This window comes from Alosa sapidissima, chromosome 1, assembly GCF_018492685.1.
Source record: "Alosa sapidissima isolate fAloSap1 chromosome 1, fAloSap1.pri, whole genome shotgun sequence".
Classification (NCBI taxonomy): Eukaryota; Metazoa; Chordata; class Actinopteri; order Clupeiformes; family Clupeidae; genus Alosa; species Alosa sapidissima.
In genome coordinates this window covers 31,014,035-31,030,415 of record NC_055957.1, presented here as the reverse complement: position 1 = coordinate 31,030,415, position 16,381 = coordinate 31,014,035, and the positions used below count along the sequence as shown (strand labels likewise).

The window sequence follows — 16,381 nt, the reverse complement described above, 5'->3', positions numbered from 1 at the left end:
ATTAGACTTGTTAACTTTACTAGACTGGAAATGTGTCGCCAAACCCTGGGCTCCCTCATATGTGTTTGCTGTTTTCTTAATTACTGATAAATGCATTGCACTCCTAAGCGTCCAGATTGTGTTCTTCTCAGCAGATCCGCGTGTTGATGAAGTGGCTGAGACCTCATTATCATTTGATCTGATTTGATTACGGATGCGAGTGTAGTGATGGGGATTAGCTGAGCTATGATGTTGCCTTTTAGAATCGTGGATCCCAAAGAGTGCGCCAGGCCCGCAACCTCTCTTCCTCTGGATTGGTCTGGACTGGGAATGGAGAGAAGACAAGAGGGATAGAGAGAGGGATAGAGGGCCGGAGGAGAGAGGGATAGAGAGAGGGATAGAGGGCCAGAGGAGAAAGAGGGATAGAGGGCAGGAGGAGAGAGATGGATAGAGGGCAGGAGGAGAGAGATGGATAGAGGGCAGGAGGAGAGAGGGATAGAGGGCAGAAGGAGAGAGATGGATAGAGGGCAGGAGGAGAGAGAGGGATACAGGGCAGGAGGAGAGAGAGGGATAGAGGGCAGGAGAGAGATAGAGGGCAGGAGGAGAGAGAGGAATAGAGGGCAGGAGGAGAGAGAGGGATAGAGGGCAGCAGGAGAGAGATGGATAGAGGGCAGGAGGAGAGAGAGGGATACAGGGCAGGAGAGAGATAGAGGGCAGGAGGAGAGAGAGGAATAGAAAACAGGAGGAGAGAGAGGGATAGAGAGGTAGAGGACAGGAGGAGAGAGAGGGGAAAACCAGCCACCGACTGAGAGCTCTGTAGTACAGGGGGAGAGAGCTGAGAGAGGAACGTGGCCATGTGTTTTTATAATGGAAATTGGGGGAGGGGAGGGCCCAGTTAGATTGATAGGCAGCCCTTGGTATGGATTAGCACAACAAAAGGGCTGAATCTGTCAGTGTGTTCTTGTGGTGCTGTAACAAAGAACACATGTGGCGCTGATCTCAAATCAGACACTTATGAGGCACGCGACGCAATAATGCATGCAAGGCACGGCTGACCACTGATCAGGTCATAGCGTTCACTCATGGTCTCTAATCTGTGTCAGAAGGGAGGAGCTAAGCACACAACACTTCAAAGATGTCCTGTTTCCAAAGCTGACTGGACATTAGCAACACCAGGCTCGCTTAACCAGAAACAGTTTGAAGGGTTAGGGATGGATTAAAGAGCATGACTGTTGGGGTCAAACTTCAGTTGGGGTGCTCATTGTTTTGGCCCCCATAATTAATATGCAGCACCATCTGGACCCAAGTCAAGCAGCAGAAAACAGGAGTGTGTATTCCAAGTGTTTGTGTGTGTGTGTGTGTGGTTCAACCCAGGAACTGATAATCCACATGGACAGTATGTGAGGATGACAAATAATATGTCAATAATTAATTAAATATAATAATAATTAATTAATATAATTATATAAGAGAGAGATAGAGAGACAGAAAGAGAGAGAGAGAGAGATACAGTACATGCATAGTATTCCCAAACAAATGGACAGGCAGATTGTAAAGGATACAGTGCACATTTGCCTAAGTGTGTTCATGTCTCAGTGTGGGCGCTCGTGTTTTGTATGTGCAAGTAGCTTGTGTAATGTGTAAGTAGCGGAGCTCTATTTGCAGTAGCTGTGTGGGCAGCCTGAGTCCCTGGGCCCATGGAGTGAAGATGTGGAGGAGTGTGTGCTGTGATGTCAGAGATGAGCATGCTGGGAGCGTTGGGTGGCTGTGTAGGGGGATGAGTGGTCCTCTCTGAGCGTCAGACCTCGGGGACCATTCAGGCCCTCCTGATAGAGCTCGTCATCAGCGTTTAGCGTTAGACCTGTAAGTGGAGGGGGCTTAGTTACGCACACACTCACTCAGAGGATTTTTTCTCTTTTTCGTGTTCATCGCTAAACTGTCATGACTGTTAGATAGGCTGTAGGGGAGATTTTAGGCTTAGCGTCTGGAATGGCTGTGCGTATTAATACCAAATTCATATCAGACATTGTGGTGCCTGGACTAGATTCCGTCTGATTTTTTTTGCTCCCCAAAAACAAACAGGCAGTGTCCTCATTTGCAAGGATGACAGGTCAGCTTAAAATACACTCGAGAACATTCCCCTTCCATCTCCAGCCAAGATAAGAGGCTGGACAGAGGGCAGTAAGAAAAGATATCACTGAGGACTGGACTTGGGTGGTCAGACTTTGTCCAGCACCCAAAAACGGTGTCGCCCAAGCTACACTATAGTGTGACATGAGGTCAGCTCTTGGAGCGCTGAGGCAGTATGGACAGGAGCTGCTGAGCTGAGCTGAGCTGAGCTGTCATCACACTGCACCAGTCCTGCCCTCTCTCACCCCCCGTTCAAGCTCCATCGTCAACTCCAATGCTGTCAACACCCTCTGTTCTGCCACTGGCTTTGTTTTGGTGCATATTTTTCTGTTTTTGTACATACTTTTCACACACACACACACACACACACACACACACACACACACACACACACACACACACACACACACACACACACACACACATATTTATATATCTTATAATATAATATTATAATATTTATCTATATTCTTGAATCTCCCCTTGGGGATCAATAAAGTATCTATCTATCTATCTATCTATCTATCTATCTATCTATATGTAGTGCAATGGTTGTTTTAATATAATGAGCGGCTGATCATTGTGCTGGCAGCTGGCTCCATGTTCCTTGGCTCCTGTCTCTGTGTTAGCACTGATGACTCAGAGCTGCTGCTGTCACCTCTGGCTGAGCAGGAGAACATGGCAGAGGAGGTGATGGACAATGGAGAGGATCTGTCTGATACAGAGACACAGGACCAGTGGTGTAGTCTACTTAGCTGTAGTAGGTACAGTATACTGTGATAGCAGTTAGCTGTAGTGGGTATACTGTGATCAAGCCCAAATGTTGATACGTATCCTTGCCTATTTTAAGTGGGTATACTGTGATCAAGCCCAAATGTTAATACAGTACATATCCTTGCCTATTTTAACCTGTTGAGAAGTACGGTCACAAATATGTGATCAGATGCAGCTGGGCCCCTGGGAGTACAATCACAAATATGTGATTAGAACGTTTTCGAAAAAGGTTCTATAACATGACGCAACAATTACCCTCAGGGACTTTTCTGCCATTAAACAATTTTAAGAACACTGAAACTATAGAACGTTTGCGTAGAATTCTAGAAGGAGCCAGGAAAATAATTCACTCTCTGGGGAACGGCATTGTCTTAAAGAATTCACTCCTCAACAGGTTAAGTGGGTATGCTGTGAAGTCCTACCTATTTTAAGTGGGTATGCTGCGTACTCCTGCCTATCACGTAGGCTACACCTCTGCACAGGACTGACGTGAGCTTCCTGTGCTTTCCTCCAAAACACAGTGAATTAGCGGCTTCAACTTGATTGCAGACCTGTGGTCATATGGCTATGGTGTAACACTCAGATCATTTTCTATGATCTATTAAATAACCTGGGACTGCTAACCACTGGTTTCAATGGCATGCTTTTTTCTCTTAGGTCTGAGAAGAAGGAAATCCTGTCTCATTAAATATAAATAGGTAGCATAGTATACATGTACCACATGGATCTTCTGCTGAAAGCCTTACAGACAAATCCCCAAGATGTGCTCATGTGTCACTTGTGTGTAAGTTTACATTATTAATGGCACTTTAACTAGGATACCAAAGAGTTCCTTTTTGCTTGTCTGACGTCTCTGTGTCTCCACTGCTAACAGATTACTCCCAAGTTTTGGTCTCTCATTGGAGAACCTCATGTGTTTAACCCAAAGCTATCCAGCTTGTATGCTGTGTTGGATTTCAGGATGTTTGCATGTTTAATTGGAGCTTTTCTTGGTAAACGGCGTACTTGGTGGCTTATTAGTGCTGTCCCAAGCACTCAGCCCAGACTGACCCTCGTGTGTGTTGGCTAGGCCTAAGCTGCGCTGTGCTGCAGCAGCTCTGTAATCCACTGTTTAAGGGGCCCACTTTGCACAGCCATGTTAAATATGGCATGCCTGTGGGGCTGGACGCCGGCTCTAATCCTCTCCCCCGTCTGAGCAGATGTTCCTGGCAGCGCAGGAGTCATGAGTAAATAAAGCCTCTCGCCTCTGTCCCCTCACAGCCCAGTGGCCAGCTGACTCACCCCTGCTCCAGGTGCCATGCAGCTCTACGTGGCCTTTATGTATCCACCCAGTTAGCATCTATATGATGCAATGCACTGAATATGTGACATATTGAAGTAATACATGATCTAAGGAGCACAGTGTCTGTAGGATACAGTAATAACTATTTCTCTCTGATTTGGCACCTGGAGACTCCTTAAATTGGTCCTTTTATTTGTAACCTCCTTAGCCTGTGATGGATGAGACGTTATCCTCTGCAACAGCAACAAAGAGTTCATGTGACCTTGGAATGGGGCAGCTCTTACTGTTCCTCCATATCTGAGCCATTCTCCATCCTCAGCTCCCTTTCCTCATTCTCTGCCACAGCAGGGGAGCCCCCTGCCTCCAGTGTCCCTCATTACCCACAGCGAAGCGCACAGGGCAGGAGCAGGGGCAGGAGCATAGGCAGGGGCAGGAGCAGGAGCAGGGGCAGGGGCGGGAGCAGGAGCAGGAGTGGGCTAAGGGGCTGGGCTGGGCTGGGCTGGGCTGATTACAGCGATCAGGCTGTCAGGGCGCTGATGTGGGGGTGGGGCCCCCAGCCAGCCGCACGCATGTCTCTCTCTCTGCCTGCCCTCCCCACTGCAGTGGGGCCTCTAATCACACTGCCTCTCTAATCACAGGCTGTGCCACTACACAGGATAGCCTCCCCAACAAACTGGCCTTCAGTCAGGGACTATGCTGAAAACCACTGACTGTGGTTTCCACTTATAATATGGAAATGATCATTTGGGGTTTTTGTCCTGATCACTAGTGTATCCATATTTCAGCAGTTTTATTGTAGAGATGTAGTATCTGCTTTAAATGTACTAGAAAAGGCATGCGCCTAGAAGTGAACTCTACATGGGTTCAGATGCTGGCTGCATTCTGGATGTGCTGCTGTGATGAGGGGGATCTCTCTCTCTCGTGTGTGTTTGTTCAGACACTGCGTCTGATTTTAGGCGTTCCTGCGCTGTCCCTGTCAACCCTGACTATCCGTATACTGCGCCCTGTTGCCGGGTGACTGATCATATGATGAGACAGACTGAGGCAGCGTCTGCCCCTGCTACTGACAGGATGATCCCTCAAACACTGGCACACACACACGCACACACGCACACACATGCACGCACGCACGCACGCACGCACGCACGCACACACGCACACACGTGCACGCACACACACACACATGCACGCACGCATGCACACGCACACGCACGCGCGCACACACACACACACACACACACACACACACACACACACACACACACACACACACACACACACACACGCACGCACACCATGTCATCAGCAAGCAGGCTAAACAACACAGACAGTCACAATGCCTCTGGCTGTTTTTACTGGTGCAGCAGTGGCAAATGCTGTCTGTAATCCTTGTGTAGCGTATACAGTACAGTGCAGTTATATCATGGACTAAATGGGCTGCTGTTAGGCAGCACAATCACCACCACACATTAGTTCATATACACTGGCATGCATTTATCCCTCAAAAATTGAATGTATCCTTACACTGAAGCAGAAAAGCACTAGCATGCTCTGTCCATGAACCCCCCTCTCTCCTGTCCAGTCATTGTGTGAGCAGACATTTTGTGAAAGCCGGCTGGTTTGGCTATGGTGTATTTGACTGAGCATCTCCTTGCAGTTGAAAGTGTTGCTTATTTCCCTTTCCCCCATCTCACATGCCTCCCCCCTTTGATTCTTATCGCAGTCCTTCCATTCCCCTCTTTTTATGTCTCCCCTGGTGCTCAGCGGGCTGGTGGAAATGACTGGGTCAGGCTCTGTAGCCTGTGCACAGCCTGAGGGGAAGAGAGGCGAGGCAGAGACTTGCAGCACCTGCAGCTCCGAGCCTGCCATGTTGCCACGGAAATCCCCATCCAGCAACCGTTGCTAAGGCCTCCTGGATTGCTGTGGCAGCACTTGGAGTGTGAGGCTTGTGTGTCTCTGTAGCTTAGAGAGGCATCATTCTCCTGGGGGGATGTGCCACTGAAGGTGACTGCTGGCGCCACACGCCTGCGCACTCCTGAACATAGAGGTGACATCCCATTGCTGCGTCCAGGGTTTCACATCTCGCTGTCCAATCAGCATCTCCATCAGCCATGTCTCCAGTTGTGCTGATGGTGTGTGCTTGCTGGTGTGTAGAGAGGAGTTGCACACTGTCAGCAGAGCTCCGTTCTCTCCTCAGCTTTCTGTCACCAGCCAGGAGCGCTCCCTGCACTAGAATGACCCAGCACATTTCAGCCATCTGCCCCAGTTGCAGAGGGATATGAACTACACTTTGATTTACATTTAGAATCTTTTATATCATGTGTACACCTTAATCTAAAAATGCAAAAAAGGGACAACACGTATGCCAAAGGTAAAACACATATGTCAAAATGACCTTCAAAATGTATTCAAGTAATATTACAGATATTTGGTTGTGTTGTGGGTGCCACAGTGTGCCACATACTGTACATAAAAGACAGGAGAAAGTCATAGCATGGCCAGATCAGAGGGAATTGAGTGCCAATGCATATGCTGATGGGTTGCCTGAGTGACTGAACCTGTATTGTATTGTATGAATGCTGAGCTGTAGGACTGGATAATGTGTTTACACATTCCATCCAACACATAAAGAAGCATTACTTTGATGGCATCCCTATTGGTTAATTTCATCAGTACATCATTCATTTGTGTACTGGTGTTCATTATTGTTGGTGGCCTGATCACGGTTGCATTTAAAGCTTGTTCAGAAGAGGGGGTGCAGAGGGGCTTTGGAGGGTCTGTTTACCTGTCTCTGGTCCAACTCCATTCAAACCTAGTCTCTGACTCTCCTCGAGACCAGCGACCCCCTCTAGTGCTCAGCCTGAGGCCCATCTGTCTCTCTCTCTCTCTCTCTCTCTCTCTCTCTCACACACAGACACACACACACACACACACACACACACAAGCACACACCTGAGAATCAAAAAATCTTTATTAAATGGATTCTCTTTCTTTGTTTCTTTCTTAGATAGATAGATATTAACACAATGCACACGCGCGCCGCACACACACACACACACACACACACACACACACACACACACACACACACACACACACACACACACACACACACACACACACACACACACACACACACACACACACACTATGGACAACTGCAGGGGTTGCTATTGCCTTGGCAACAAGAATGACGAATAGGATCCTTCGTTCTGTGATGCTGCAGTCCCTGTACGGATACATTCTCATATCTTCCAAAACTCTCTCTCTCTCTCTCTCTCTCTCTGTCTCTCTCTCTCTCTCTCTCTCGAAAAGGATCTTTTAAACAGACACAGCTTCAAACAGAAACACTTTAATTAAACTGTCTCTGTGCAGTGCCAGCATGTAATTACTAGTCTTTAGAAAGTGTTAAGGCTAGACACGTCCACATGTACAGTAGCACAGCTCGACTGAGGAGATGTGGACTTTGAATAGCTCTGTTTGTTGTTAGGAGAAAGAGGGATGAGCTGTGAGTATATGGTGTAATCAGCCTGGAGTGTTCAACTGTGGAAGTGCTTCAGTGTGGAAAATGAAGATGCTGAAACATGAAGTGCTCTTTCAGTAATCTTTGAATGACTACTTTTACTCATGACTGAATGACAAGTCAATGTCAGTCATTTTAATCCTGTGGGATTGATATGAGCCATATAAATACATAGTACATATCCCCCCCCCAAAAAAACACCATCTCAAATATATTAGCCATGTGATCAGTTCTCTCACACACAGCCTTTTTCTATACTGTGCATTTAAATCAAATCTCTCCCACTGCCCCCCCCCCCCTCTCTCTCTCCTCATTTTACTCTGCCCTCCTCCAGATCTCATGCCTGCAAGACTTCTTTGGGGAGGATGACGTGTTCATCGCATGCGGCCCAGAGAAACACCGCTATGCCCAGGATGACTTTGTGTTGGATCACAGTGGTAAGGCTTCAGCAGCCTTTCTAACTGGTAGGCCTGATTACGCACTAACTTCCCTCACCCTCTCACCCTCACTGTCATCCTGTCAACCCTGGAGGTCTCTCAAGGATCTTCCTAGTGTAGTATTTTCTCCACATGCACCTCCCAGAAGGCAGGAGTGAATAGTCTGTATTTGTTTATTTTTATTTATTTATTTGTGTGTTTGTGTGCTTTTCACACGTAAGTATGTGAAGCCCGATAGTCAGTACCTGCATTTTGCTGATGTAGTGATACAGCGATGCTTACAGTACTAACACATGACATTCACAACACACAGTATTACTAATGCCCTACAAACACACATGTCGTCACGCCTGCCTTCTACCAGGGATACAGTAGACTCAGTGTCTGTGATTCTGTCTCCATTCTACCAGGGATACAGTAGACTCAGTGTCTGTGATTCTGTCTCCATTCTACCAGGGATACAGTAGACTCAGTGTCTGTGATTCTGTCTCCATTCTACCACGGATACAGTAGACTCAGTGTCTCATTCTGTCTCCATTCAGTGTCTGTGATTCTGTCTCCATTCTACCAGGGATACAGTAGACTCAGTGTCTGTGATTCTGTCTCCATTCTACTAGGGATACAGTAGACTCAGTGTCTGTGATTCTGTCTCCATTCTACATGTCCTCAGTGGCTGTTGTAGTTCTATCATTCCACCAACAATGTCCTTGAAAGACAGTTATGAACTGGGCGCGGTGATGACCCTTGTTACTGGACGTGACTTCCTTGGCGCAGTAGCCTCTACCTTGGTTAGTCTCCTAAGGATATCTGGGTCCGAGCACCAGGGTAGAGGTGGGGCTCGCACAGCGTGCTCTGAGGTCTTTGTTCCCCGCACGTCCCGTGGCTGATTTTAGAGATAGCCTATTATTCCCGCGGGGTACATCCTGTTTGGGTGGAGAAATCTCTCACACTCACCACAGCAAAGAGCTACTGTTAAAACCAGCCCTCAACATGCAGTCGTCTCCGTTGTGTCTCTGGCCTACTTCTCAGACCCTGATCCAGTTAAAGTAAACTAGGGCCTTTCCAAAAATACAGACATACTTTCATTCCTCCTCACCACAGTTTTTCTGCCTGTCTGTAAGTAAATTCCTCAAATAATCTCTCTGACAACCGTCTTAAAAGCCCGAGCAGATATATCTGTGGGAATGGTTCCATGGATTGGCTGTAGAACTCAGTGTTCAAAACATGTTTCTCTACATATACGTGCAGTAGTCTATATTTGTCGGATCCCTTGGCTAGAGCAGATCAGCCTATTCTCAAGTGAAATGGCTTGATGTGCTCTGACTTCAGTTCATAGTGTCAGTTACATACATCTGGCATGGGAAAGTAGCTCGGCAGAGTCAGCTCCACTCTTAACTAACATCTGCTGCAACTCACCCTCTGTAGCCCTGCTCTGCAAAGATAGACAACTGTATTTAGGCATCTTTTCTGGAGAGATGGGTCTTGAATCCCACATTGCACACTGAGCACACACACACACACACACACACACACACACACACACACACACACACACACACACAAGCACCATAGCCAAGTTCTGGACACACACCTGCTTTTCAAAACGATAGTCTTACTTGTGTATTGTAGCTTCATGCTCCCTTGCTGCGGTCATCCGTCATGTGTAAATGTGGCCTATGGGAGCCCATTTCTGCTTCCTCTCGCGTCCACTCTGACCATCCCATCCCATCAGAGCATGGCTGGGAATCACACCACTTCACACAGCGGTCAGATCAGCATCCCCTCTAAAGAGGAAATTGTGTTTTGGACCATACAAGTACCCTGATATGTGTGCAAAAATGACCTCATGTGAAGTAGATTTAAGTATGAATGAAGTATTCACTGTTTGATTTGACTTGAATTTGTGATGCTGTGATAATGCTACTTTGTAATGGTGCACGTTCATAACTCTGTAGTGTCATCTGACAACGTCTGCTATTCTACTACTTGTAATATTGTATCTCAGTGTGGACAGATGTCTTGTGTCTGTAGACAGCCATGTGATAGGTGGGGTATGCTTGTTCCCGACAGCATCGGGAGGAGTTGGTCACTCACTGGACTTTTATTTCCTCTAGAGTGTCGAGTGTTGAAGTCCTCGTACACACGATCCTCCACTCCCGCAAGGGCTTCAGCAGGGTCCAAGAGCCCAGGAGCCACACGCCGCAGCAAGTCCCCTGGGTCAGGTATGTCACTGCCATCTTCATCATCATCATCATCATCATCATTGTCATTGTCATGATAGATAGATAGATAGATAGAAACACACACACACTAACACACACACACTCACACACACTCACACACACTCACACACACACAAACACACACACACACTTGTTTATCAGTATTCTTTCTCTATTTCTCTCTCAGCATATCCTGACTTGCTATTGTGTTAGTAGGCTGAAGTTTGAACAGATGAAATCACATAAAGTGATGAATATTTCATGAAGTGTTTCTCTGCTGTCGGGGTGTCATGACACTGGCAGCTTTACTAATTCATGTTTTATTAATCATTCATATCTTGGTGCCAAAGTGGCTTTTAAATTGTAAACACACCTCCTCAGGTCTCTTTATACATCACTCTCCTTTTTGTCAGCCATCACTCTTTCATACTCTGTCTTTTCCTGTCTTTCCCCATCCCTCCCTCCTGTCTTTTTCAGTGAGAAGAGCCACAGGCCACTATTCCACCAGCAGTCAGTCACCTGTCAAGTCTCCCGGTGAGCACATTCTGACAGCCCCATGCTGTAAATGAGCTTGTTCTGTTCCCATCTGCACAACGATGCTACCACATACTCTCCTCTCTGTGAGCTTGTTCAGACAAACAAAGCTCCACAAGCACTTGACATGTTTGGTTCAGAGTCACACCACCACAAAGGAGACAATCGGGTGATTGTCACATACTGCACAGTGGCTGTTGGTCTCTGTCCAACACTAATGCCCTGTTCCCCCTGAAGCCTGACTGACCACTGCTGCCCTCAGCATCCCTCCCAGGGCCTCTGTCCTGCACACCAGACAACTCTATTTAAAGTTTGCCCTCTGGCCAGCGTCCAGCCTATACTCATACATAGCATCTGATCTGGGGGGGGGACTCACTCAGGCCATTCAAATTATAGCTCTCAGTCAAAGCAGTTAGCCGGGCCATTACACAGAGCTTCAGCTGAGCAAGTTGGGACCCTTCCTAGTCTTTTGACACATATGGATACATATGGATAAGTTGAAGGCCAACATATTCTCTCTTCCTTTGTAACTGTGGTAGCTCTCATTTAGGAGAATTATCAGCCTGTTGGATGTGACTGGGTATCATGTTGGATGTTTGACCTGACACAGCCCAACTCCTGCAGTTCATTCATCTTTGTTCAAATGAATAAAATAGACACACAGGGATGATCTTCAAAGCTTCTGGAGACTGGAACAAAATACTCAACATGCCTTTAGTCTCAGTGCCATTCGTTAAATTGCTCCTAGCTCTGACTGAAATTATTAGTTAATTTACTGTGACCCTCACTACTGGCTACATAATGTCATTTATTGCACACAAATGCACTCAAGACATCTTATTTCCTCAGCAGTTGTTTGCTCATTGTGGTGTATAGTGAATTTGAGTTGAGAAATGACCCCAATGTCCTCATTCTGTCCTAACTTTTCACCCATGAGGTAAACCTAAGACACAGTTATAGTGTTTATTTTGTCCCAGAGCAGCTAAGCTCACATCCCTTGAACAACAGCTGTTCTAGAGGGACACTTGTAAGGCAGTCAAGAGAAGATGGCAAAGCTGTAGTGCTATGGGAGTGTGGAGCTATACTGTATAGTCATGACTCTGTGAGTGCTGCTCTCTGTGACAGTGGCACCACATGTGAGAAAACAGGGGAGAAAAGAGGAGTTGTGTTGCCATGATGTGATCTCTGTCTTTCTAGTAAATGGCATTCCCAGCAGTCAGATCTCCACACCTAAGTCCACCAAATCCTCCAGCTCTTCCCCCACCAGCCCTCGCAGCATGCACAGCTTCAAGGTAAGCACGTCTGGCAACCAGCCGTAACCATGCCAACAGTGGCCATGTGGGGGAAGTGTATGCATATAGGATCAGTTAGCTCACTTCTTCCATTGGCCTGATGGTAACTGCAGAACAATTAGATACATAGAAGTAGCAACCAAGAAGTGTGTACTGGCAGTATGAAACAGTTCTAACAAAGCTAGCAATTATTTATATTTATAGTCCACACAGGCTGAAGTGCATCTTGTGCAAAATGCCAGCTCTGCCTACGGGCCAAAACTCTGAATGACAGTGCAGGGACAGAATTAGATCTTCAGTGTGACCAGACGTTGCGTGACCAAGCCTGCTGGCACGTACATGGGCTTTGTGAGTTCTTACATCATTCACAGACAAAGTTCAATTTGAGGCCAAAGGTAAATTTGATTGCATAATCCTCTAACCTCTCTGTGAGATACTGACTTGGCATCCTCAAAGGCAAACTGGGATGCTACTATTTCAGACTAAGTGCTGACAGTCATCCCCTCAACTCAATTAGGTCTGAGTTCCCGCAACATTTTTTTTTGGTGAGAGACACTATGAATAAATGGGAAGATTGAGGGGAAACATCCATATGCTTTGGTTTATAGAGAGCAGGCTTGTTCTGGGGTTGGCCTATAGAGAGCAGGCTTGTTCTGGGGTTGGCCTATAGAGAGCAGGCTTGTTCTAGGGTTGGCCTATAAAGAGCAGGCTTGTTCTGGGGGGTTGGCCTATAGAGAGCAGGCTTGTTCTGGGGGGTTGGCCTATAGAGAGCAGGCTTGTTCTGGGGGGTTATGTCTCTACAGCCATCAGCAGCACAAGGCAGTGAGCAAATGAACATATCTGCTTTATTACTCACTGCCATGTTATATTAGACCCCCACGTGCACGTCCGGCCCCAGATTGGTGTCCTCTAGATTGCTGGACTGGATAAGATCCCTGGGGAGCCATGGATATTTGCACAATGTAGTCAGCGTTATTAGAACAGTTAACAGGATGTTGATCAGATAGAAACCAGAAACTGCTTATGTTGACTCTATAATTCCCTATTTAACTGACCACAAATGTCTCTTCATAGCCACATAGAGCATAAATCTACAGAGATGGCAGTTTGCTGAATTCCAGATATGGACCAGAGCAGAAACACGCACACTTGTTGAAGGATTCATTTTATATTAATATCAGTTGCCTTCCTAAAGATGTCTTTGCCAATTATTTATGGTATCTGAAGCCATTGTCCTCTCATCTCCATTGCTGTGGGATGCTAAAGTGAGTGGTTGAGAAGGAGGCGGCTCTGTCTCAGTGCCTCTTAGCACCTTGTACCTCTGTGGAGGACAGAGCCTATTTCGGGCCTGGATGCATCACTGACACAGTTACAGAATTATCTTCCCACTTGCTTTTAGTTCAGCTGCAACACGCGGCTGAGGGAGCCTCCCCGATGCCCTGCTCAGGTACTGCAGTCTGTCGTCCTCCCAGTCGGCTGGCCGGCCCCGCATCTCCCACACCCGCTTCTGAGACGCTGCCGTGCTGCTGTCAGCCTCTCCTCTGCTCACAGACCACACCAGATCACATCTCATCACACCGCAATGACCTCATGGCTTTGCCAAAGAGCTAGATTGATAAGAGTATAATGTAGATTGATAAGGGTGAATGTAGATTGATAAGGGTGAATGTAGATTGATAAGAGTGTAATGCAGATTGATAAGAATGTAATGTTTTACCCAATACAAGACTGGGACATTTAATGCAGAATTACTGCTGTCTACATATGTTTTATTTTTTTTATCATGTAATCATCAACACTGAAGAGTGTCCTATATTAAGCTATAAGTGCAGCATGCTTGGCCAAACCACCATTAATGTACCTTGGAAATCCAGAGTTCTCGCAAGAGCACAATTTGAATTTGCTCAGCAAGTCACTCTGGCAATCAGTAATGATGCTCATTACCCATGCCATTGGAGCTGAGCTGCACCAATCACATCAGTGTATCTGATGTAGGCGGGTCAGAGGCGAGCGAAACAGATGAGTCCATAATCAGTCAGTAAACATTGGTCGTAGTGTTATCCAATTGCATGCAGTGATATTTTTAAATGCATGCTTGGTGCCGCTCCTAAAGTTGGGCCATTTTCATTACTTATAGCCAGACCCTAAATCTTTCTAGATTTGGGTCTGGATTTCCAGGCTACTATTAATGGCTAATTTTGCATGCCAATTCCCTTCAGATAATATATAAGTATATATACTCTTTTGATCCCATGAGGGAAATTTGGTCCCTGCATTTATCCCAATCCGTGAATTAGTGAAACACACACTAATCCTGGTACAGTGAGCTGCCTGCAAAAACAGCGGCGATCGGGCCTTGCTCAAGGGCACTTCAGCCGTGCCTACTGGTACGGGGTTCGAACCAGCAACCCTCCGGTTACAAGTCTGTAGCGCTAACCAGTAGGCCACGGCTGCCCCTCAACAAAGATTGTTAAGGCGGAGCAAGATACTTTGTCGTAGTTCATGTCTATAGGCGCGAAATGGGGATCGAATCCTGTCTGCATAAAGAGGCGTGTTGATGACGTATTGATGAGCGTACATTGCAAACGGCCAACAGCAGCAGGATAAATAACCGGCGCACACCTGATATAAGGTCGATTTTCTCCAGACTGGAATGCTCAAAACTGCTAAAAATGTACCTGAAATGTTCAGAAGGGTTTGAGGATCATGAAAACTTGCCCAAAATTCATATTCCTAACTCTATAGAACCAAGACCTTAGCATATGTGGTGAAATTCTGAGCTATGCCCATAGACTTCAATGGAGCAGTCACTGCCTCTGCTCTGCATAAAGGGGAATTTTGACCCCCCCTCGCGCGATCCGGGTTCCTGGAAGTGGCTCCTGATGAAATATCTTGCTTCGCCTTAACAATCTTTGCCCTCAATTCACCCTTCGCTAAGTCCCGCCCTCCTTAGTTACTGTTGGTATGCCTGACAAGCTTTACCCTGCACGTCTATTATATAGGGGGAGAACCGGGACTTTTCAATGACATGTCTTTTACAAAGACATCGTACCACACTGAAAGCTAATATTTTGTCACTAGCAACCTACATCTGTCCTCTGTCAAATACAGTTGGAATTTCAGCTCTGAACAAAACCGTTCATGAGTTATTTAGGCAGAAGTCGAATGTGCGTTTTGTTTCATTCGACTCTCCTGGCCAGAATGAATGGAACAGGCATGGGGGACGAAAGAAACATACCATTTAAGCTATTAGTCAGGGGGCCTATGTGGTTTCTGTGGGTTTACAACGTTAATTCATTTACATATACACAACATATTAGATCTCACCTCCACAATTTCCTCATCAAAATCTACAACTAGTCTACTAAACCCTATTCCTACTCACCTTCTTAAAACTGGTCTCCCCTTCTGGATAATGTTTTGCTCTAGATTATAAATAATTCAATGCTATCAGGGCATGTACCGCAGTCGTTTAAGACATCAGTTATTAAGCCCTCCCTCAATAAACCTAGCCTTGTACCAATACTGGTCAGCGCTGCCTTTGACACCATAGACCATGACATACTACTTAGGCTTGAAAATTTGATAGGCATCAAAGACTCAGCACTCTTTTGGTTTAGATCATACCTTCCTAACCGTCAACAATTTGTGCAGGTCCATAATAAACCATCTACCCAGATTATGGTAAAATATGGAGTGCCTCAAGGCTCAGTATTGGGGCCCCTGTTGTTTAGCAGATGATACACAACTATACCTCTCCATAAAACCTGATGAATTAACCCTGTTAGCCAAACTTGACACATGTATAAGAGATGTAAAGACATGGATGACGAATAATTTCCTGCTTTTGAACTCAGATAAAACAGAAGTCGTGATTTTAGGTTCTAAAAAGATGAGGGATATCCTATCCACATCACAGGCTACATATAGTGATCTTTCAATGACCTCATCCACAAGTGTTAAAAACCTAGGAGTTATAATTGACCAGGACCTAGCACTAAATAATCACATAAAACAGATCACCAAAAATTCATTTTAACATTTAAGGAATATTTTTTTAAAGATAAGGAAGTCCTTATTCTTACCAGATGCCGAGAAATAAATCCATGCTTTTGTCACCTCAAGAATAGACTATTGCAATGCTATTGCAATGCTATTACGCTGTCTGTAATAATACCTGTCTAAAGAGCTTACAGCTTATACAAAAT

At 46.0% G+C, this 16,381-nt stretch overlaps 1 protein-coding gene across 4 annotated transcripts in view; it reads left to right on the top strand.

Annotated features, from left to right (window-relative positions):
* The window catches only part of dclk2a (doublecortin-like kinase 2a), a 43,419-nt gene that overhangs the window by 12,889 nt on the left and 14,149 nt on the right, over positions 1-16,381 (top strand). Inside the window, exons 3-7 of one of the 4 annotated variants that reach the window (XM_042066693.1) lie at positions 8,023-8,125; positions 10,240-10,347; positions 10,825-10,881; positions 12,079-12,173; positions 13,573-13,620. In XM_042066693.1, coding sequence (XP_041922627.1) covers positions 8,023-8,125; positions 10,240-10,347; positions 10,825-10,881; positions 12,079-12,173; positions 13,573-13,620 — 411 coding nt within the window. Of the gene's footprint in view, positions 1-8,022; positions 8,153-10,239; positions 10,348-10,824; positions 10,882-12,078; positions 12,174-13,572; positions 13,621-16,381 lie in introns of all 4 variants that reach the window. The other 3 variants (XM_042066605.1, XM_042066810.1, XM_042066762.1) reach the window with 3 other exon arrangements.